The following is a 22,105-nucleotide window of genomic DNA, read 5'->3' as shown; positions in this document are numbered from 1 at the left end:
CGTGTACCTCTTTCTTCTCCTCGAGCCTTCAATGGAATTGCTCTCCCTGCCGCTCAGATAGCTCCATAGACAATCCCCAACAGCAACGCCGCGGTTTCCTTTCGCGTCGAAGCTTCTCGGCGGCTCTCGGTCTCGCGCTCTGCAAATGCAGCTTAAAAGCGGGGGAAGGAAAGGCGGGAAGACGGAGAAAACCAGAGGAGAAATCGACAATGAACTGAATGGGGACTCTGCCCTCCAGAACAAAAAGAGGAGCGCGCATGCAAAAGCGCAGCACGCGCCCTCGCTGAGAATTTTGCGCGGCGACAAAGAGGGGCCTCTCGCAGATATAGATATATATATCTCCCCGGCGAGCGAATCAAGTTCTCTCGTTCCGCTGTTCCCTTTCCGCCTGGTCTCGTTCATTATTTTGGTTCGCTCTGTTTCGCGTCGCCTTTGCTTTTTCCGCTGAGCCGTGTCTTGGGCGTTTCCCGTGGCCGGGTTCCCGGGCGAAAGACGAAAAAAGTGAGACGCGTGAGGCCGCGGAACCAGCGCGAGGCACGGCTCCCAAAGAGTTCTCTCTCTGTCTCACGTCTCGGAATAAAATCGTCATCTGATCGCTGAGGCTTTTCTCATCTTTCCTCATCGATGCGTCTTTTCACTGATTCTCTCCGAGTTCCGTTTCTCGGCAGACAGCTGTGTGGAGAAGGTCTGTGTCTTCGCTGTTTCGTGGCTGTCTACGGAGACCCTCCCGGCCGCGCACAGTGTCTTTGGAGTTCCCGCCTCCTTTTTGCTTCTCGCGCCTCGTCTCTCTGCGGGCCTTCGCGTTTCTCCCTTCGTTCTCTCCTCGCCGCTTCTCTGACGCGTGCGCTCGACTGGGGGCGCAGCCGTCGCAGTTGCCTCCCTTGCCTCTTGGAGGGACTCCGCCACTCTCCGCCAGCCGGCACTTCCCCTTCTTTCGCGCTTCCTCGTGCGCCGTCTTCTTCCCTTGTCGCGCCCTCGTGGGTGCCGTGTACAGACAGGCGACTGGTCCTTCTGTATCTGTCTCCACTGCCTCTCGGTTCCTCGTCCACGCTGTCTCCGGCAGGCAGACTCTTCCTCCCTCTTGACGCGTTCCGTGTCACTGAGCCCGCCTCGCTGCTGAGGAAGTGCCTGGTACGGATGTTTGGGCACGCAGGCGTAAAGAACAATATTAATAGGTAGACCCGCGGATGGTTTTTGTCTCTTCCCAGGGTACCTTCAGGCACGCGGGTGTTAATGCCAGTCGGCGCACAGACCGAGAGCGCCGTCCGTGGCTTGGCTTCCGGGAGATACCCTTTTCTCACCTTGAACTTGTCTTCTTTTGACGCGCCTTTCTTCGGGTCCTTCTCGCGAAAAAGCCTCTTCTGCGCATTCCCATTCGGCGTTTCTTTCTATTCTCTTCGTTCCGTGCGCTTTCCCCTTTTCCCGGTGGCCTTCCATACCAGTGGACAGATTTTTCTTTAGGCATGCGCAGCGACAGCATGCGTTTTCCTCCTTTCCTGCGAGAGACGCCGCGAGTGAACGGCCGGCGGGGGCGGGGAGGAGGGCGGCGGGGAGCGTGAACAGAGACAGAGAGGGAAAAGAGCGAGAACAAGAGAAGACGGGCTTGGTACCAGCCAAGAGCTCCACAGGATCTTTTGGGAGAGGACCCGGGCGAAGTACAAAGCAGGGGAGGAGAGAACTGTGGAGAGAGAAAGCAGGACGAAGACGGAGCGAGCGACGCCGGAAGCAAAAGACAGGAGAGGAAGAGGCGAGGAACCTACTTCTCATGGGAGCGGGGAAGCGCATAGGCATGAGACAGACCGCGCGCTTTCCAGAAAGCGGAGAAGCCGCCCGATACGGTTCCCCTCTCCCCCTGAGGATTTGCTTCGCGTGTCGTGTGGCGAATGCATTTCTCTTCCTGCGATCCAGTGGTCCTCCCTTTTGTCTCCTTCGTCTCTGTTCTCAGAGGATCCCTGTTCTAGAAACATTTCCATCGTTTCTTTCCAGTTACCGGCTCCCACTGCTTTGGCAATTTCTCTCTTCCTGTGCTCCTTCCTTCCCTCTTTCCATCGTCCTGACCTTCTGTAGGGGAAGCCGTTCCTCGATCCTTCAGTGTCTCTGCCAGGCGGCTTTTGGTCGTGTCCGGCGTGTCCCTCTCACCTGGGCTGCACTCTGTTGAAGCCTCTCGCCGTCTCGCAGCGACAACACGCCTGCAGATAGGGGGACCGTGTGGCGCTTTTCGTTTGCGCAGCGTTTCTCCGGGCTCTCTGTGTCTCCGCTCGCGGCGTCTCTCGAGTGCCCACGTACAATGGGAAACGTGGCGGACCGCTCTTCGCGGGCGACTTACACGCAGATCGCACCTGCAGTCCCTCCGTCGCACCGCGGCCGGGGCGGTGCGGCGTCTCCTGCCGGCGAGGGCGACAAGGGCGCGCTGGGGCCTCCCTCGCCCTCGCTCTCGCCCTCCTTCAAGGCGACAGGCGCCCGTCTCGGAGACCCTGTGACGCGCGGGAGCTTGACAGGATCGAGCAAGGCGAAGAAAAAAGGCCGGGGAGGAAACCGGCGGAAGGTCCACACCCTCATTGAGGTTCCTCGCGGCATCTTCTCTCTCCTCGTGAACATCCTCATGTACACCCTCCAGCAATTCATGCTCCTCTACGTCATCATCGCGAAAACCCGATCTTGGCTCGGGCTTCTCTTCCTCATATGGGATGTTCCCCTCCGTAAGAAAAACACTTCCTCAACGGGGCAAATGTGCAGAGACGACGGTAGAGGCATGGATATAGAGATATATATATTTGGACAAGTCTGTGGATGCGCAGAAGGAAGCGCGTATCCTAGCTCGAAGAATTGTGTTGTCTGCCTGTCATGTGGAAGAGAGCGCCACAATCACGTCGGAGAATGCACTGCCCCGCACATGTGATAGAGATGCATGTATATATAAATATTCATTTGCGTATCAACATCTGTGTATATGGAAATCTGTAGATGTGTATGTATTTATGTACGTGGTGATGTACGCGCGCACACGTGGTGGGAAAGGTTTCTGGTCCCTCGACGCGTCAGATATGCTCGCAAGATGCCATATACCTACATGTCACCGTACGCACAGTGCATGCGTTTGCGACACTCTGTGGATCCGTATCGGCCGGGGGCGGTAGTTCTGCCTCTGTACTTGGGAGGCCCTTTCAAGCCGATTTCCACACTTGTTGTTTTCTAAGCTCAGTGAGGTCGAGCGCAGTTCTTTGGCTTTCGACGGCTGACTCTGTGGAGTCCGTGGAGGAACTGAGTCGCATCGCTTTCGCGACGCCACGAGGCTAGGGCTGGTGTTTGTTTTCGCGTGCAGTGCTGTACATGTGCTACTCGATTAAAGCCGATAGCACCGCCGACTCGTGCACGAGTTCGCGACGCTGTGCCGTCCAGTGGATGACGTACACGATCACACTGGCCGTCAAGATGGCGGCGGTCGCCTTCGTTCCGAGCACGACCTCTGAGACCAGTGTCACGTTTCTAAAATACACGAAAGGCATGACTGCAGCGTTCGACGCGCTGAATTTGGAGGGCCTCGCCAGCACATTTCCCATCGACTACTACGATCCTCACATGAACGTCACCACTGCAGGCCTGGCGAACTTGGCCTTCAGCAACAATCCCCACTTCACCAGGCAACTCGTCCAAGCCGGAGAAAGCGTCGGTGAGGCAGGGAGCAAAAAGGGGAAGCCAGGAAAGAGGCGGAACCAGGAACAGAAAGCGGCAAGCAGTGAGGAAAACCACGCGGGGGGCAGAGCGGCAGACGAAGAGTTGGGACCGCAGTGGCGCTGGGCATACTGGCGAGAGACTGTCGGCAGTGGAAACGAGGAGTGAAGAGGTGTTGATGTCAGGGTCCGGGGTCGCGTTTTTGTTGTTGCGACGCGCCTTCAGATAACTTTCTCGTCTTTGTGGGAATTTGCCTGCTGCCGATCGTCTACGTGGTGTTCACCGCTCGGGCAAAAGAAGCCATGTACCCGACAATCAACCAGCTGGTCTCGATCGAAGGGCTGCTGCATGCAGACCTCGGAGTGGCCCTAACGCTGGATATGCTCGACATCGTCATAATGTTCCGGGACGCATTTAGTAAGGAGGCAATTTGACGGGGCGAAACTATGCGGAGCGCGAGACGCAACGCGGAGACAAAAGGCCTGCGTGGATTGATTGGGGGGCAGATCTCTGTACCTGCTTTCGGTGGTTTGTGGGGACAAGGCAAACGCGCCCCGTTCGCGTTTCGCGGTGCATGCAAGATCGGAGATCAGAGATAACGAGTGAAGAAGGACGCGGATGGCCTGTTTTCTGACTCCGCGGTTTCATCCGCCTGCTCTCCTGTCTCTGTGTGTGCTCCCGCAGGCCGGTACAGCAATTCACGCTGGTGGGACAGTGACCCGGTGATGAAGTGGATTTGCTTCGCGATGGTGATTGTTACAATTGTCGGTGTCGTTTGTCTCGGATTCGCGTTTCCGACGCGGTCTATCGACAGCCCGGCGAGCGCGTCGCTGTCCCAAACGGACATGTTTATCTCTGCCAAGTATGCGTTTCTCGTAGGTCTTTTTATTGTGGATATACCGTTTCTCGCCCTTCGCATTTACTGGATCGTCGCGACAGACACGATCTCTTTCTTTCTGTTCAAAAATGTGTACTCGCTTCTGACGCGGCCTCTTCGTCTGAACCAGTGTCGCTTGGCGGAAAGGGAGAAGGCCAAGGGGACACAGAAAACCTTCTACGACCAAGATGTGCTGCCAGAGTACAGGGAAGAAGACGAAAGTGAGGACGCCGAGGAGGAGGAGACCTCCGATGAGCTGCCGGAGGAAGACAACGAGCCGATTCCGGCTTCGCGCCTCCCTCCTGGGCTCGCGTCTCTCGCCGGGCCCATGCCGGCCGGAGGAGGCCCGGCGGGGGTGGGGACCGGGGGCGCAAACGCGCATGCTCAGGGCCTCTCGCAGCCTCCTTACTACGAGCACCTCTATGGCCACCTTCCGGGCCAACCGGCAAGTGCCGGACTGCCCTTCGGGCGAAGTGGACGGGCGTCGGCTCCCTCCGGGCCTCAGGGGTTCGCGGGCATGTCCGGTCCCCATCCCGCGACTGCGGTCGGAGGCTTCGGTGGCGGAGGGCCCGCAGGCCCAGGCTACCTTGGAAGGTCGTACAGCTACGAAGGCCTGAGCAAGGCGCACGGGCCAGCTTCGCCCGATCCGCCGACCTGGCCGCCGGCTGTGCCGCCGAGCGGGCCCCCTGGGGCTCCAGGCGACCTCTACGGCGACGCGGGCGGCGCGAGTCCGTACCCTCCGTTCGGGGCGCGAGGCGGGATTGGCCCAGGCGGAGCCCAGGGCGGGGCCCTGTCGTCGATGTATCACCAAGCCAGCAGTGGGTCCCTCAGCCTTGGGGGCCCCGGGGCGGGGCCGGTGAATGCAACTCCGGCCAAAGGCCCGCTGGGTTTTTGGAGGCGATTCTCCAACTCGCGCCTCTCGCGCACCAGCACGTTCGACGTTGGAGCCCTCCAAAGCGCGACCCTGGGGTCGCAGTTGGGACAGCGAGCCCCCTCGTGGTACCAGTTGGGCGACGGCGCAGCGTTGGGGGGGCGAGGAGACGGAGACAGGGCGAGCGTACTGGCGCCGACGCCGCACCACGGCGGGCACTACCTTGCCGGCGAGCAAGGGTGGAGCTCGGGTGTCCCCTATGGGGCACTCGCGCGCGGGGCAGGCTTTCAGGATGGCCTGGGCTCCCACTTCTACTACGGGGGAGGCCCGGGGACTGGTCCGCCAGCCGCCTTCACGAGCACGGTCGGCTTGCCCGGCCCGATGTCGCCGGCAAGCGTGGCGGGGGGCTATGGGCACCCGCAGGGAGGGGGAGGAGGAATCAATGCGGGCGGGATTCGGCGAAGAATTACGAGCAGTTTGCTGCCCAAACGCCAGAGTGAACTGGTCGGGGATGGGCCCGCAGCGCAGCAGCCCTCAGAGCCTGCCGCCTACCGTCAAGGCTCCGTTACGGAGCCGCGGTCAGGTGCAAGCCCGCGGCAGGCGATGGGGCGTCACGCCAGTACGGCTCCAGTAGGGCCTATCCGTCGACGTCCCAAGGGCCCGACGAGGCGCGAGAGGAGGCTGCTAAGGGATCTGCAGTACGTGCGAGGCATACCGGTGCCCAGCATTGGTTTCTGGGCGTCTCTGTATCGCTTTTTCCTCATTCTCTTTGTCGGGGGGCGACAAGGCCTCAAAACGGTGCTCGACGACGTCTTCCAGCTGACTTGGTGTCAGCACCTCCGGATGCTCATTGCGCCCGTGGGCTTCCATGCCATGCAGGGATGCCTGCTCGCCATGATCGCCCTGTCGGTCCCGGTGTCGTGGAAACAGTTGCCGGGGATTGCAGCGTGGGCCGATTTTTTCCCCGTCGTTTCCTGGGAGAATCTGTCGACTGTTGACCAGACAGCCGTCGTGATCATCGTCGTCTCCTTCGCTCTCGAACTCGTTGCCTTCGCCTTCACTGCGCCTTCCCTTGACACCTTATTCGTTTCCATCGGCACAGTGTGTAGACTGCTCAGTGATTACCTCGTCGTCCGCTCGATTGCCATCAGTTTCGCGCAGCAACTCCCGGCCACACCAGAAGCGGAGAACGGGAGCCGATATGTCGGGCTCGTGGTCTGTTCTCTATTCATCATCTGCCCCGTCTACCACCTTCTCATGCTTATCGTCCCTGTCTTCTACGCGTTGTGCGGCAAGAGACTCATGTCGTGTAGACGCGAAAAGAAGAGTGAGTTGATGCCGAAAGACGAAGGAAGGCAGGCACAAAGAAGCGTCAAATTCCCGACGGGGTTGGCTTCGACAGAACGTGTCTCTGGTTTCTGCTTCCACACGACCCCCACGATGAGAAGAACTCCGACGACGTCGAGGATCCAGTGTTTATGTGTTAGTGATCGTTTACTGGTCGTCTCTAAAGAACTGCCCTTCCGGGTCTTTCCGCTTCTACGTGTGGAATCGAAGCGTGCATGCAGAGGGGGAAATGTCCCAACGAAATCTGCACGGGCGTGTGCGTTCTGCATGTCAATTGTCTGCTTGTTCTGTGTGTGATCTCTCTGCAGAGGGTTACGAGCCGGTGGCGAGTGGTGAGGAGTGGAAGACAAGCGTCGGGCGCCGGGAAGTGTACTCCGTCTCCAGTGCGCTGAACTTCATCGTCTGCCGCCAATTTCTAGCCCCAATTTCGTACAATGCTCTTCTGGTCGGTCCCGATGTGATGAAGGGAATACGTCTCCTAGACAATATGGTGCATGCCCAGTTCTGCGACATATTGATCACAGTCTGTGTTCAGTTCTATGCGCTGTCAATGCACATGAGCTGGTACGACTTGGGGATCTTTCTCGCGCATGACGTCTTTCTCGCCATATATGCCCTCGTAGGTCAGACAGTTCGTATTCTCGCCCAGAGGCGTTTCGAGTTAAAGATTCTGCTGGAGGAACTCGTCCTTCAGAGAAGTGACGTCTTCCGCCTACCTGGTGACGAAGACGAAGAGACAAGCGACGAGGGCGATCTCAATAGTAAAGGCCGCAAAAAAGACAAACGAAAAATTGGCTTCGTCACCATTGCCGATATCGATGAGGAATATCAAACGGAAGGATTTTTCTCCTCACCTGGATGCATCTTCCCGCAAATTTTTTAGTAACGCATGAAAAGTGTGGAAGGACATTCACCAGCTTTCGCTTGTTTCCCCTTCTGTTGCGCGCGGGGAAAAGTAGCCTCTGTTGAGAGGTGTCCGGGGGGGACGGGGGGCTGGAGAAGGTGTTTTATCTGAAATCAACGCTAGGCGTGTTACGGCTTTTCATGTAGAGAGAAGATGCATGAGCCGATTTGTCGGCGTGGAAATCGATTCCGCCAAATGGTCGGGACAGGTGTGGGGACCCCACAACTCGAGTGGAGAGAAAGGTACATATTTCCACCGACACTTGGCCGGCGACAGGTAAAGCCATTTGCGCCGTGCTACCGTTATTTGCATTTCAACTCTCGAAAGAACTTGTGCTGTTGTGCGCCCGGCGCACCCTAACAGAGCCATCCAAGGAGCGGAAACAGGATGCACACAGACCGGAGAAGCGTAATGAGGTCGAGGATGCCCGCATCAGTTGGATTCCCGCGTGGCCGCTTGAGAGCAGAGACTTCATTGGGGAGATACGAAAGCTTTGTTGATTTATCTTGTATTCTGTATACCTCTATTCCGTGTAACCAGGAGGGAGTTTTGCCTTTTTCCCAGTTATCATTTTGTTCCGTTTCGTCCGAGCGCTGCTCCCACGTGCGCAGCTCGGGAACTGTTTGGTTTCCCTACCGTCGACGATCAAAGTCCTGTCGGTAGAACTAGCTGTGTTACGGAGCTGGGCTCTTTTCTGTAGAGGATGCTTGGAAAGCCGTTGTCTCGGTAACGACACAGAAGTCGTGCGATTTCTGTAGAGTGTTCTTGTTTAATGCCAGCAGACGACACACTCGTGCGATCAGTGCCCGAGGAAACTGTCCGGAACCAAAGGACGGGACTGTAGCTCTACCCAAAACCTTCCAGCCGGGACAGGAAATGGCACGAATCAGAACCTGGGTGCGAAAGAGCCGTCGCCTCTAGTCGGCTAAAACTGAATCCCTGCACAACACGAACGACGGCTGTCTCGCAGCGGCACCATGCCCCCGTTGTAGAGAATAGCAGTTTGGATGATGCAAAGAAGGAACACGTAGAATACGGCTCTCAACAGGCAGCCGCTCAGGAATCACTGAGGACAGGGCATCCTATGTTGAATACGGGAAGAGAGACGGGCTCAACAGAGAGGGAGTCAAACGAATAGGCTCCACAGAGCGATCCACGGAAAGAGCGAGAGTAGAAATAGAAGGGTCAGGGAGTGACGTATGAACTTGCAAGGAATGATATTCATATTTGGTGGCTCAAATGTTCTTGAGCATCCAGTCTTGGGCGCCATCAATAACGCGGCTGGTATCGAGGGATGTATCGAAGCCCCGTCTTCGATACATACCTGCTCGAGACAGCTGGTCAGAGAACCTGCAGAAAAGGGAAGCTACGCATAGCAGTAGGATGTGTCAGTCGCGAATGAATGTACAGTTTCTTATCCGAGAGAGAGGGTATAGACCTCGCTTCATGTAGAGAGAATAAAAGCCAGGATTCCTGTGATCTTCTCCAACACCCTTTGTGACCATGTTTCGTGGATGCAATGAGCGTGTTCAGTTCAAGGCTAACCATGGCAATAAGGTGCTGTTGCACAGGAACCATCTGTGGTCACGGGATATCTCCCAGCGGCAGGCTGTACAGCGTGACGAACATTCAAGCATGCCAGGAAGTCAGCCTCGCTGGTACCCGCAGGCTTACACAGCTTGAAACAGCCTATGTATGTGGCGCGTTTCTACCTAGATACATGAAGGGGACAAGTACGGTAGAAAACTGATTCCTTGTGGGGCGACTCGCCGTTCCAGCGATATTTGTATGCAGTTGTATGATTTGTCCTGCTCACTTTGACTGCAGTCCGAATGAAGACGGTTCGAACGTGGTGGGCTGGTTTTTCCCATATAGGCCATTTTGTCTGCAGTAGAACGTCTCAACATATTCAGGTCCGGATGTGGGCGCGTCTGGTATCATCAACGGTGGCATTCCAGTTTCAACGCACCGGGTCTTGATCTTGGTAGGAACACCTTCAGAGTACTGTATGGGAAGAGTTGTCATATCCCACCTTTCTCCATGGTGTCTATCTTCCGCTCGTCTACTGCCATTCGTTTTGGAAGCTTGTTGAGCCCTCTTCTCACCCAGCGTTAGGGGCCCACACGGGGGGCTCCACACTCGTGGCTGCCCCCCTGATGGGGGAGAGTATCCTTCTTTCCATGCATGCGACGGAACCATCTCAAAGACTGACAAATTAGATTATCAAAACTGAATGTTACTCTAAATACATATTGATACATTAAGGGGTCTGTACCTGAGAGTGGGGTCGGCGCTCCGAGGGCCCCAAAGAACGAAAATGTCGTGGGGCCGGCAGTCCTGATTGGGACTCATTGACGACAAAGCGGGGGGCACAACGCGCTTACCGTGTGCGGCAAGTAAAGCTAAACTGCGTGCTAAACATGCCGCGTACGCTGGCTGAAGCAACAGCCGTCGCGAGAGGAAACCTGGTGACGACAGCAATCGCAGCAAAAACTGTCGCAAGAGGCTTCTGCAAAGAGGATACGAGGCTGCATCTGACTCATCTCAGGGAAGCACCATTTAGAACAAGCTTGAAGTCGTGTGCGTGCTTGCGATGCATACTCGATGGAATCCTTAATGACACAACTCTTCGGTCTGTTCCTTGCGCCTGACGCTTTCTCTTGGTACTCCTGCTCAAAACAACGGGTTCAGAAATCCCCTTCAGCGGGTCAGACTCAACCAGGCAGCACTACTCTATCACGGGAGTCTCGGCAGCACAATGCCCATGGCCATGGCAGTTGCTTGCCTGTCGTGACGCCGGTCTGTCGCCGTCAGTCGCCTCGTGCAGTAGCTGCTAAATGCGCGATTTCACAAGCCTCAGCATACCCTAAGATGTGAGAAGTGCATACTGTTCTCGAATAAGACTTAGTTCAGCAAGGTATTAGTTCGTGAAAACCATGGCAGCTGCTGTAGCAATCTCGGCTCCCTCTTAAGTGCAGCACATGGTGATCCTGCATGCTCCACCATAAAAGCACCTCAGCATGACAGGAGCTCTGTTTCTCTTTATAATTGCCCTGGTGTGAATGAGTAGCCATATGACCGCCTGAAGGCGTTTCCCATCTATGTATAGACCCAAGACTGGCAAAGATGCTAACGCAAAACACAATATGGACCTTAGACAAGGGCATACCCCCCTTCAATGCTTGCTATCTCCCTGTCTTAGTTACGCAGTTCTACACACGTCCACCGAGAACCACTAACCCTGCCGTGACCGAATGTCAGTTGTCTTTCGGACAGCGGATACTCGCTCCCTGCCGTAATACTACATGGGAATCGCGAAGCGAATTATATTAGGTAAACCGTGGAGGGGTGCGCTGCTGACAAGGCGTACAATCATTAACGTTCTCACCAACATATATACAGTGCTTCTCTATCGCCGTTTCACGGAGGTAGCCCGTCACACTGAACAAGTGGCACGAAGGCGATGCTTAATTTCTCTCCCCTGTAAAAGTATCCCTCATCCGGACGGGGGTCGGGTCGAACCAAAAGGAATCGTTGTTCAGAAATAAGGAACTCCCCCTTGGACAGCAGACTGCTCCGGTAGGTGTTACTCTCATATGAGTTCCTATTTCCCGTAAGACGATTCAAATCCGGAGGTTTAAACCGGTGCAAACATTATTTCGTCTGTTGACTTACTGGAATCCAACCGCCCGTGTCCCCAGTCACAGCCTTGCCTGGATGCATTTCTGCATACCATTCGACGATGGATTGGTGTTCTTGATTTTTTTCCGATAATATCCAAACCGGCACATTTACCTGTCTGCCATTTTTGATACCTTTTGCAGGGGCCCGGACCCAAAAATCCAACGGCGCTAGAACTTCTGGTGGCAGATTCGGCGAAGCCAGCTACTGCATCTCGCCGGCACCAGATTCAGCGGTTTGTGTGTTGGTGTCGTCGTGCTGTTTCCTCTCGAGCTTGTTATCTCGGTGTGGACTATCGTATTACTACACTGGGGGGACTCCTTCCAGATGAGACGTTTGTCGCTTTTCAAGAAGGCCTCTCATTTGCATGTCGTTATCATGCGTCCAATCTGACGGTCCAAACGGACGCTAAATGCATGTTGTACTCGCGCTTGTGAAGAGAGGGGTGTTACGAACCGCTGAGTGGTGAAACTGGCAAGGGAAGATAGTTGCAGCGCGATCAAAATGAGAAAAGCATTCTTCGTCTTTACGCGGAAACTCCCACGGCCTCTGTTTCTCCTCAATGGTAAGCGATTAGAATGTGCCACGACGTGTGATCCTACCAGAGACCCGTTGCGGCAGCTCCCGCCTAAATGGCATGAGCTGTTTTGGGGTGCTTGCTTCATGCTGTAATTTTTTTTGCTTATCTACCCCAATTTTGTGAACAACTCCTGCCTCTTGCGTAAAGAAATTCGTTTTTTCTCTTTCTGGCATGCTGTTTCTCGCTAAGGATTGCTCGTTCCGTCTCTGTCAGCTAGGCGGCACTGCCATGGCACGCTGTTCTTCCGTGTGCCGTGTGTCTCGGTTTCCTCAGGCGGGCTGAGCTGGCTGTTTCGATGGCTGTAAGACCACACGTACTTCCGTCGCGTCCCGTTACATTTGTGCTCAACCACTCAGGGAGAACGCAGGCGTCGACTTTCGAACGCGTGCCTGCGTGTTTGTAGTGGCGTATGGGGCTGCCTGGTGGAAAGAAATCTGGACTTTCCTTTGGGGCACAGCGAAGCTGTGCGCAGTAGTTCCTCTGCGTGAGCTTGATGAGCTAAAATGACGCGCGGGAGGTGAGGCTGGAGGCGGGAAAGGTTTTTTTAGATACTTTTTTGCTCTCTTCTAGAGGGAGCTCTTGGTGGCTAGGGAGTTCAAGTTTCTCCATCAGTGTGGACCTTTTGACAGGTTTACGTACTTTTCGTATCTTTTCTGTTCGAGTTCCCCCCTTCTGTCGACTCGTCGCGCGGTCAGAAAACGAGGCGCCGAGACAATCCCCGAAAGGGAACCTTTTCTTGCTTTCATAAAAAACTACACGGTTTGGTTCTCGCTGTTTCCCTCTTGGTCTGTTGGAGTCTGGTTCTTGACGCAATTTTTTTCGGCTAGTTTTTTGTCCTCTTCCTCTGTTCTTCACCAGTGCAACTGTTGTTGCACCTCTCTGCTTGGTTGCCTGCAGCGGTACGTTGTCTGTGCCGCATTTGGGTGTTCCGAGTCTTGCGGTTCGTTTCACACGCTCACCGTCTCTGCTTCTGTGATATGGTTGAAAGCGGCTCTGCGTTCGCTGCGGTGATGCGGGAACTGGCGCAATCGTGTCTCGCAAGTCTCACCAAGTGCCGCGAAAAAGGGAAAACTTGGGTCTCCACTGAGCCTTCGTTGAGCCGCTTCGTCCTCGTCGCTTCTTTGCGAAACTAGAAAGCCGCTGATATCGGTGTGACCGTTCTGTAGATAAGGAAAGACGAGTGGGAGTGCGGTACCAAAGTCGGTTCACACCTTCCTCCACCCCCCGCTCTAGACCCAGTCTCTGGGACCGAGTACGCCTGTCTGCCAGCCGTACCCTCATCGCTCACTCTGTCCATATTCCATTTGTAACTTCCCGGCACGTCTGATTGGAACCTAGTCGATATTGTTGTCCATTGGCACTTCCTACTTCTTTTCGTGGCGGTGCACCAGGAGCTGTTTTTCTTTGGGAAGGGATTTCTGTAAAACTTTTTTCACAGGCCACAAGCATGTCACGCGCTTTCTCACCACTGTTGTGATCGAGTGACTCTCGGAGCCGCGCAAACAGCAAGAAACAAAGCCACTAAGCGCAGCACAGTTTCCCTCTTGTAGAGAGAGCTGGCGTACGACGATTCACAGAGTTTATGTACCTATATTATACGCACCCGTCTTTCCCAGTGGGCGTGTCTCACTATGGCAAACTGTGGTCCCCGGCGTCCTCCACCGCTAGAACTGGGGGTGTTTCGTATTCGCGATCGTCGGGAGCCATCTCCATTAGCTTCCCCCCGTTCGACTTCCAACAGTGTAGGACCGTCACCGTATCTTTGTCGAGAACCTGACAGCCCACTTCTTCCCCAGGACTCTTCCCCGAGCGCGAGGGAGTCGTCACAGGAGACGGGCCATGGCATCCCTTTCCAGTCTTTAGCGTCGGCTCCTCTCGTCTCACCCGCCTCGCGTGTCTGTGTTGTCTCTGCTTCTCTGGGAGCAGTATCGAAGACGGAGTTTCCCTCTCTTTTAGGGAGTCCTGCGTCCCGTTTCTCGGTCAAGCGTCTCTCTCTCTGGGCATTCAAAGCGTACAACTTCTTCACCACTCGCTGTCTTCTTCCGATACGTCTCTACGCAGCGAACAGTCAGGTTCTTCTTCTGTACGCATTCCTGCTTTTCGGCCGCATCGTCGAGTTCCTTTTCCACTTCTCTGCATGCGTCGTTCCAGCGTTCTTCTACGTTTTCTTCGCCATGTTCCTCAACTTAGTCACAGTGCCGCCTCCCTCGTCTCCCGTTTCTCCCTCCTTGTCTTCCCACGATGGCGCCTTGGATCCACTCTTGGGCAGTGATGCCGCTGCAAGCCAGCTCGACGCGGCGGTGGACAGCCTGGTCAGAGACGCCTCGCGTTCCACAGTCAACTCGCATCTTTCAGGGGCCTTGCGAGTCGCCCCCGAGTCCATGCCCGTAGCGAAGGCGAGCACGGCCGCGCCGGGAACGGGTCTCTCTCCTGAAGCGGCTGCAGCTCTCTCCGACATGCCTCCGCGAGTCTTCCAGCGCTCGTCAGGCGGCCTTCTGCCGGGACGCGTGCCCGTTCCTCGCGGCGGGGGGCTGCGTCGAGAGGGTCAAACGGCAGACACTGGGACAGGCGTGGCCTTTCAGGCGGGGACACAGGGGCCTGCGGGGCATGCAGAGGAGTCGGTGATGCCGTCGATCGGGTTGGCATACGTCTATTTCGTGATTTCCCAGGTTTGCTGTGGCTTGCTTCTCGAAGTTCCCCTGTATACGTTTTCGCTGTATTTCGCACAACTGCTTCACCTGCAGTCTCTCACCTTCTCTCTCTCTCCTCAGTGCCGCCAAGCAGCCGAAGTCTCAGCCGTGCACTACAACCAAGCTGCTCGAGACTACGGTCTGCCCACCAACCAGAGACGTGCTGCGGGCGCAGCACCCGTGGAGGGCGACGAGCTGAGGGAGGAAAGGTTAGATGAGCGACGAGAGCAAGAGGAGGAGACACAGGGGCGAGGAGCCGGGGGCCCACCGGGGGACCGCCCAGAGGGAGACAGACACCGGAACCGTCTTCAGCGTAACGATCCCGCAGCGGTAGTCGAGGAACTGCTTCGAGAGGCTCAGGAGGCCTACTCGATTCGGGAAGTCGAAGGAGGGCGAGGCGCGTCACCGAGCGCGGAACGAAGACACGGACAAGAGACCGAAGACGGGCAGGGAGTGGCAGGTGAAAGAAAACAGAGCGAGAGAGGCAGCGGGGAAGCTGGAGAGGAAACCCGAGACGAGGACGAGACGTCTTCGGTTGTCTCCTCATCTCTTCAGACGCCTATGGAGGGGTCGCGAAACACACTCCGCAGCAGCGGGCCTGTGTGGGGACACATACATTCTTATTCGCGAGGAGGCCACGAGCTCGCTGCTGTAGAGTCCCCGTCCCGTCCCCCTTCATGTGCATCTTCAATGTCCAGGAGCCAGCCAGTGGAGTTCACTGCGGCCTCAGACCCTGTCGATCCAGCGGAACGCCGGACCGGAACCGGCGAAGGCGGAGACAGGCCTTGTCCCGGTGCTGCGGAGACTCCTTCGAGGTGGGGAGACGCGCGAGTTGATTCGCGCGGCCACCAGCGTCCGATTCCTGACGAAAGGGACGCAAGGGACCGAGCGCGAATCAGTCGCGACCGCAGTGCCGCTCAAGCTCGACAGGCTGAGGCAGTTGGGAGCGCGCCGCCGGCGCAAGAGGGGCAAGGACGAGACTCGTCTCTCAATCAGCGCTTCTTCGCGCCAGCCGCGGCAGTGCATCTGTTCGTCAGGCTTTCGGCGCACCTAGGAATCAACCGCTTAGTCTGGGACAGGCGGTCGGGCGAAGGCAGAGAGCAAACGCGAAGGCGGCGATCACGCATGCCCTCAAACACCCCTCTGACTCCCAGTGCCGACATCCTTGCCACTGCGTGGCCGCATCGTGCAGGCGGGCGAGGGGGCGAGTCTGTGAGGCCAGCTGATCGAGAACGCAGGAGGGAGACAGCTTATCGAGAGCTGGGCCGAATCGGGGCAGTCCTCAACACTCTCCGTCTGTGGACGGAGGAAACGTGGAAGGGGTCCCCGCGGCGGCTGGTTCCGTGTCTCGACAAATTCAGTGGACTCTTCAACCGCATCAGGACTGTCGGGTGGCATGCACCGAACGGGCGGTTCCGTTTTCGAGAGCTCGTTTGCCAGCTGCATCCGTATCGCCTGCTGTCAGTGTCTCCGCTCGTCTTCTTCCCGAGTGCCTCTCAGCGCCTTTTCTTCACCACTTTCTTCTTCTGGCTCCTCCGCTGTATCTACGAAGATGGCGCCGAAGACGCTGTGACCGAGGACGCGTGGACGTTCCTGGTTAACGGCGGAAATCTCATCAAAGTGGCGGTCTCGTTCAGCAACTACAATACCGCCCGACTGGCAGGCATCGGCCCTCGCTACTACAGCGCATTTTCTTCCTACTCGCGCAGTGACACTACCGCAGAAGCCGCGCAAATTCGACCGGCGTCATCGCATCCCTTTGTTTCTGGATTCGCGAGCCCAGTGGGGGGAATAGGATCCTTCTCGCTGGCCCGGCAGTGGACCGTGTGGTGGGCTGTGATTCTTCTCGGGCTGCTTTTCATCTCTTACAGCCTTTTGGCTCTTTTCAGCGCCTTCGGTGTCCTGCCGTGGCAGCTTCTTCACTCTCTCCTCATTCATCGCCACACCCGCGTCGCCACGTACGCCCAACAGAGGGAGCGGGAGACGAAGGAGAGACGGGAGAAGCGACGCAGGCAGTGGGAGGCACTCCAGGCGACCTCCGAAAGGGGTGCCGCGGGGAGAGAAGGCGACAGCACGGAGGCGCGAGAAGACGAACCTCGAGGCGAAGCCGTTCTCCGCGAGTGGAGAGAGCAAGAGGGGATTCGGCGCAGGCGGCACGCCGCCTCAATCCCTGAGCACATACCTTTGCAGTTGTCGGCCTTTCGAGACGAAGAGGAAGACGAAGAAGAGGTGAGTCCAGCCTGGACGAACCGTGCCACACTTCCAGGAGGAATGCGCACTTCGAGTCGCCCGCGTGTCGTGGAACTGCACACCGTGAAGGGAACAGCGCGGCCGCCCTGTCTGTTCTGCCAAGAGGTACACCTAGAAGAGATACACCTCTGGGCCATTTCGAGACGGTTGGAAGAGGAACAGGCAAACAGTCAGCGGCGGCTGTGATTGAGGGTCCGTACTTCCCAGCTTTGTCCTTTCTTGGCCCGCAGATATGCATCTTCTGCTTCGAGGAGTTCAAACCAGAGGACATTCTTCGCGTCGTGAATGGCTGCGGCCACAAATTCCATCGTACGTTCTGTTGTCGAAGCAGCACATGAGGTTTTTTTTTCGGTCAAGTGAGAATGTGGCCTTCGTTTGAAGCCAAGACGTTCTTTGCTTATCCCTTCTCGTCCTTCTCTCGCGTGCCTGCCTCTCGATGGCCTGCATCTCTATTTCTTCTCTGGGGAGCGCGGACTCAAGTCACAGAGGGCGCAGAATGAGCTGAGGCGCACTAGCTGTTCGTCAGTAGCGTATTCATGCTTTGAGAACACAACGAGTTCTTTTGACGTCTCTTCGTTTTAGGAAACACCCAGAAACGTCGGCCTTATTTCCTCGTTGCGTACGGTTTCGGTGAAGTCTTCCCCAATCTTCGCTCAATTCTTTTTCGGATGCGAACCTCCGCGCGATTCTTTGTCACTCTATGCACGGGCGCCAACGCCGGATGGCACGCGGGGTTTTTGCCGTACGAATCTGTGTTTGTTCTTTTGTGCGTTTTGTGCAGGCCACTGTGTGGATGTGTGGCTTTTCAAACGACAGAAAGAGACGTGCCCCATGTGTGGGCAGCTCCGCAGCCCTAGGCGAGCCAAGTGAAGGCGACAGAGTCTGCACTTCCACAGCAAGGCTTCGTGTGCCCGTCAGAGAAAGAAAGAGGGAGGTGAGGTTAGGTGACGGGATGAGGTACTCGTGGAAGTAGACGTGAATAGCGAGACACGGAGCGGCATGTGTTCTGTCAAGGGTGACGCTTGCTGTGTAGTCTCTCATGACCTTTCCTCGGACTCCTTGATTTTGGGCAGCACCGTTCTTGTCGCATTTTCTGCGTTGTTTGCCTGCACCCAACAAATGCGTGGCGGGTCGGCGGCAGCCACGTCATCGTTAACGCGGGCAGAATCAACGATAGCAGACACGATTGAGATCATCCAAGTGCGTTCTTCTAGTCGTTCCTGGTGACGAAAGGGAGGGAGAAATCGCCGCAGGTAGAGTAAAACAGCATGGCACGACCGGGAGGCTACTGCGTTTTGTGGTAGGCGCACCCGAGGTTTCGGTGACCGGCGAACAGTCGGATTCCTGTGAAGAGAGGGAGGTCACTGCTCTCTTGTAAGCAGAGACCAGGCCGTGCATCACAAGGTGGACTTCGGTGCATTTTTTCTCCCGCCGATGCCAAAGAGACAGAAGCGAGAGCAATACTCGGAGAACAGAAAGGAGTAGGTTTTCTTTCATTCCTTGTGGACGCGGCCACACAACTGGTTCCTTCAGTGTATCAGACGTCCTACGTGCTGTGGAGAGCAAAGGCGAGGTACAGTCGGAAGTGGAGGTGTGTTCTGGTTTAATGGAAGCAATTTTGTCTCGCGTCTTTTCTTCCAGGCTGTCTGGCTGAGTGGTCTGCTCATCCGCTGCCCGTGTTGAGCCTCCTGTGTTTGTCCGCGATAGTTCGGACTCCTGCGTGTGGATGAAACGTTTTTAGGCCTGTAATGAAGCTGAGGCGTCTTTTTTTGCACGCGTCCGGGTGGGATTCCCTACCGGGCTGGCTTACATCGTTGGAAAAAGATGGTGGTTCTCGGCGTGCCCTAGGTTCATGTGTATATATGGCGCGAAACAGTTGCCGGGGAATCTGCAGGTATTTTGAATGAAGACTCTTGATTTTTGACGTGTTTATTTCCCCATGGAAAAGCTGCGGAGCGTCCATGGTCTCGCTGTGAAACTGTGTAGTCTGTTTAGTTGTCGAATGCCGCGCTTGCGTCCTCGTGGTTGTATTAGGCGGATGTGAAGGGCCTCCTAGCCCTAACGACAGGGCCTCCAGCCGCAAACGGAGGTGGTAGTCACGTGCATCTGTTGTTGACTGTGGCGAGGAGAGCGGAGTGGCTTCCGCTTACCCTCGAAACGGCCCTTTGGAAGCTCATTTCGCTTCCGCAAAAGAGCGAAGACCGGTCACCTGCCGTCCCCCTATACCCGTCCAAGCTTCCTTTCGGCGAAGAGTAGACATACAGCTCGGAAGTTCACAACATGGACAACCTCGCCAAGAGGGTTGCAACACTCAGTATGGTGACATTTTGTAAGCCAATGGGTATCGCGCGCGGAATTACCCTGTTGTTTGAGGGGTCGTCCTCACTTTGGCGAATTGCTGCCAGAACGCAAGACACCGGAACGAATGTGCGCGGAAGGCTCTACACCGCAAACGTACCGAATATTTACCCATCGAACTGGGCTTTATCTTCTGCTAGCGTTGCGACGAAGCCGATGTGTTCTGAAGTGGTCTTCACGCTACACCCACTCAGCCGACGATTCAGAGACGTTCTACGCGGGGCTGGCTCTCTGAGACAGGAATCTGGCTCGTGCAGTCCGGCGGGAAACGCGTGCGAATGTGTCTTCCACTTTGTCACACTAGCGAAGACAGTGTTGCACTATCCCAGATTTTATCGCAGTGTAAAGGTCCGTCAGTCTACGAGATACTACGAACCAGGGACACAGAGGCGTCGAAGAGACTGAGTGTTGCCGAATTAGTTCTGTGACCCGTCTGGTGGTTCCTTCCATGCTCACATTTCCAATTCTGTTTTTGCACAATATCAGCTCAGCAAATTTTTAATTCTTTCTGCCGAAGGAACCGCTCGCCCTGTTGCACCGCTCTTCCGTCGATGGGCGTCCTCCCACTAGCTAGTGAGGACAGCTCACAGTTGGTTTTGTCACATTCCCCACTCACTGCATGAGGGCTTCCATTTGAGTGCGCTATGCAGAAGCCTGACGTACACAATCATGCGCTTGGGACATCCCCTGTGATTGTACCTCCACCACTACTAGCAGTGGCATCTAGCGTATGGGTCTCTGAAGGCTCGAGAGAGGCTCCTATCAAGCTGGCCAAGAGTTCATCGATTGCCAAGAAACTCTGGCCCCGTACTATACATTCGCTTTCCGGCCATCGTTCTAGAAACAGATGATGCCGCAGAAACGCATTCAAAAGTGGTCGCATCTTGAACAATAATAATGTGCAAAAAAAATGTTCCAACAAGCATAACCGCATCTCACCAAGAAGTGACACAGTGTTGGTGCCGCGAGAAAGAAAGGAGCCGTCAGTTTCAGCGCTAGCTGAAATACGGTGCTTTCTGAGACGATGCAGCCTTCGATATGCTTTTGGAATGAATTTCCTTGATAGCGAGCCTTCGCCTGGCGATGAGAGACAACGCGTCTACAGTGTGTGGATAGTCTTGGAGGGGTGCGGCATTCGTCACCGTCGCCTCCAATAAATTCTCCAGAATCAATGATTCAAGAAGTGCAATCCACGCGTTACAGCGACTTTGTAGATGTCGAGTCCCTGGTGTCGTGCATGAAACTCGCACATCGCTTACATACTGGAACAGCCGATCTACATCCACCAGCTGGTCATTTCCGCATGCCATGACAGACTGATTCATGAGAAGACGAGAATAGCAGCGGGCCTAATTCACTTGTCCCTGCTGCTACCTGCCGGATCTCGGCAGCGATCAGTCTTCCCTAATAAGTGTGTTGGTCATGGCGGTGAACGAGTGCCCTCAAACCACGCGTAAACTGTTCTGCAGGAGGTCCGATTTAAGTAAGCACGATTGTTGCGCCCCGGTAATTCCGCAGCGACTTGCCCCGCCTTCTTCCTGTCGGACATGTCCGATATAAGCGCGAAACAGGAGTTTACGAAAGATGGTATTTCCTTATCTTCCCGCAGTGGCTTGTTCAGTTGCTGTGCGCTCGCAACCTTCACAGCGCTACGGGCGTCGCTAAAGGAGCCTTGGTGGCTAGATCCGGGTACGCGCGAAATGAAACACGCTCTGTCGTTGGTGGCTTTGCCCGTCTCAACTTTGTTGTTCTTTGCTCGACCGTGTCCAACACGCGCTGGGGTTGCCAGAGACGCCGACTGCCCACCAGGAGGCTTGTCGGCTGAACTAATCTGAGTGGGGCACAGGTCTCATCCACGGCTACCAGCGGGTTTCTACGCACCCCTTACGTACTCCTATTATTTTCTTTTGTGTTTAACCTTGGTTCCTGGTGACAGCACCCTCTTTCTTTTTGCCTGTTCTTGTTCGTTTTGTGTGCACGTCTGGTCAGTTTCGATTTGTGACGGTTGTTACACCTTTCGCCGAAGGGCTGTTACCGGTTTTGTTGCCAGCGTTGTTCCGCTCCTGTTTGGATCAGCATTTTTTCCAAGATGATGCGCGTGCTTGGGAGTATTGCCCTTCTGGCTGCCCTGGTAGGAGGCGCTAGTGCAGCAAGTTTCCAGGTGAGTTTCCCCAAGTCGATCGATGCGGATACAGTATCCAAGCATAAACTGGAGGTGGGGGAAACTTGCACGATTGAAATGCTCCCACAAAATAGTAAAGTGACTGTGGAACCGGAACAGCTTGAGAAGGAAGCGTTTCCGCTGAACAATGGATCGTGCGACACTGCGAAGGGAGCCAAGCCCTGGGCTGAGCTTTTCCCGGGTGCCGACAAAAACTTTGCTTTCGCTACTACTACTTCTTCGTCGAGCCTCATTTTAAAAGTGCCACCCCACGGTGATGGTCAGGGCTTTTGCTTCATCCTCAGGGATACCTCCACTAAACACACGACGACTTACGAAGTGACGACATCTGGAGCCGGGAAGACCGCAGTTGGTGTCATTACATTTATTGGTTTTTTGTCTTCCGTTTTTGCGAGCATGCACTCTTAATCGCATAGCTTGTTTTTTATACGTTGAAGGCCGTTTTATTTTTCTTGCATCAAAAAATGGTTGTCGCCTGCCGATTTAGTTTTCAACCGTGTGTGGTGAGTTCGCAGACGTAACGTATAATCCTCGCCGAGGTGATTAGTGAGGTGACACGTTTGATTCCGCTTAGCGGGGCGGGGAAGTTCATGAATATCGTAAAGTTTTAATTAAGGACGCTACCGTTTCGTTTCGATTTTCACGTAGAGATAAAATCGTACTGTGTTGCGCGGTTCGCGACTTTTTTTGTTC

General features: G+C 55.5%; 3 protein-coding genes across 3 annotated transcripts; all 3 read left to right on the top strand.

The window, feature by feature from the left end:
• Positions 1–2,287: 2,287 nt before the first annotated feature.
• On the top strand, positions 2,288–7,650 carry NCLIV_043780 (conserved hypothetical protein; the record flags this gene model as incomplete). The annotated part of the gene is made up of 5 exons (XM_003881296.1): positions 2,288–2,699; positions 3,323–3,670; positions 3,898–4,089; positions 4,357–6,747; positions 7,076–7,650. The coding sequence occupies 5 exons, from the start codon at positions 2,288–2,290 to the stop codon at positions 7,648–7,650; spliced, it is 3,918 nt and encodes a 1,305-aa protein (XP_003881345.1).
• A 6,456-nt stretch (positions 7,651–14,106) lies between these two features.
• On the top strand, positions 14,107–17,742 carry NCLIV_043770 (putative zinc finger (C3HC4 RING finger) protein; the record flags this gene model as incomplete). The annotated part of the gene is made up of 3 exons (XM_003881295.1): positions 14,107–16,851; positions 17,103–17,181; positions 17,654–17,742. 3 exons carry the CDS (start codon positions 14,107–14,109, stop codon positions 17,740–17,742), a joined length of 2,913 nt encoding a protein of 970 aa, XP_003881344.1.
• Positions 17,743–21,322: 3,580 nt separating this feature from the next.
• Positions 21,323–21,820, top strand: NCLIV_043760 (conserved hypothetical protein; the record flags this gene model as incomplete). Its single annotated transcript, XM_003881294.1, has 1 exon — positions 21,323–21,820. The coding sequence occupies one exon, from the start codon at positions 21,323–21,325 to the stop codon at positions 21,818–21,820; it is 498 nt and encodes a 165-aa protein (XP_003881343.1).
• Between the last annotated feature and the right edge of the window lie 285 nt (positions 21,821–22,105).

This window comes from Neospora caninum, chromosome IX (assembly GCF_000208865.1).
Source record: "Neospora caninum Liverpool complete genome, chromosome IX".
Taxonomy (NCBI): Eukaryota; Apicomplexa; class Conoidasida; order Eucoccidiorida; family Sarcocystidae; genus Neospora; species Neospora caninum.
Note: the sequence above shows the minus strand (reverse complement) of the source record. Positions and strands in the feature narration are given on the sequence as shown.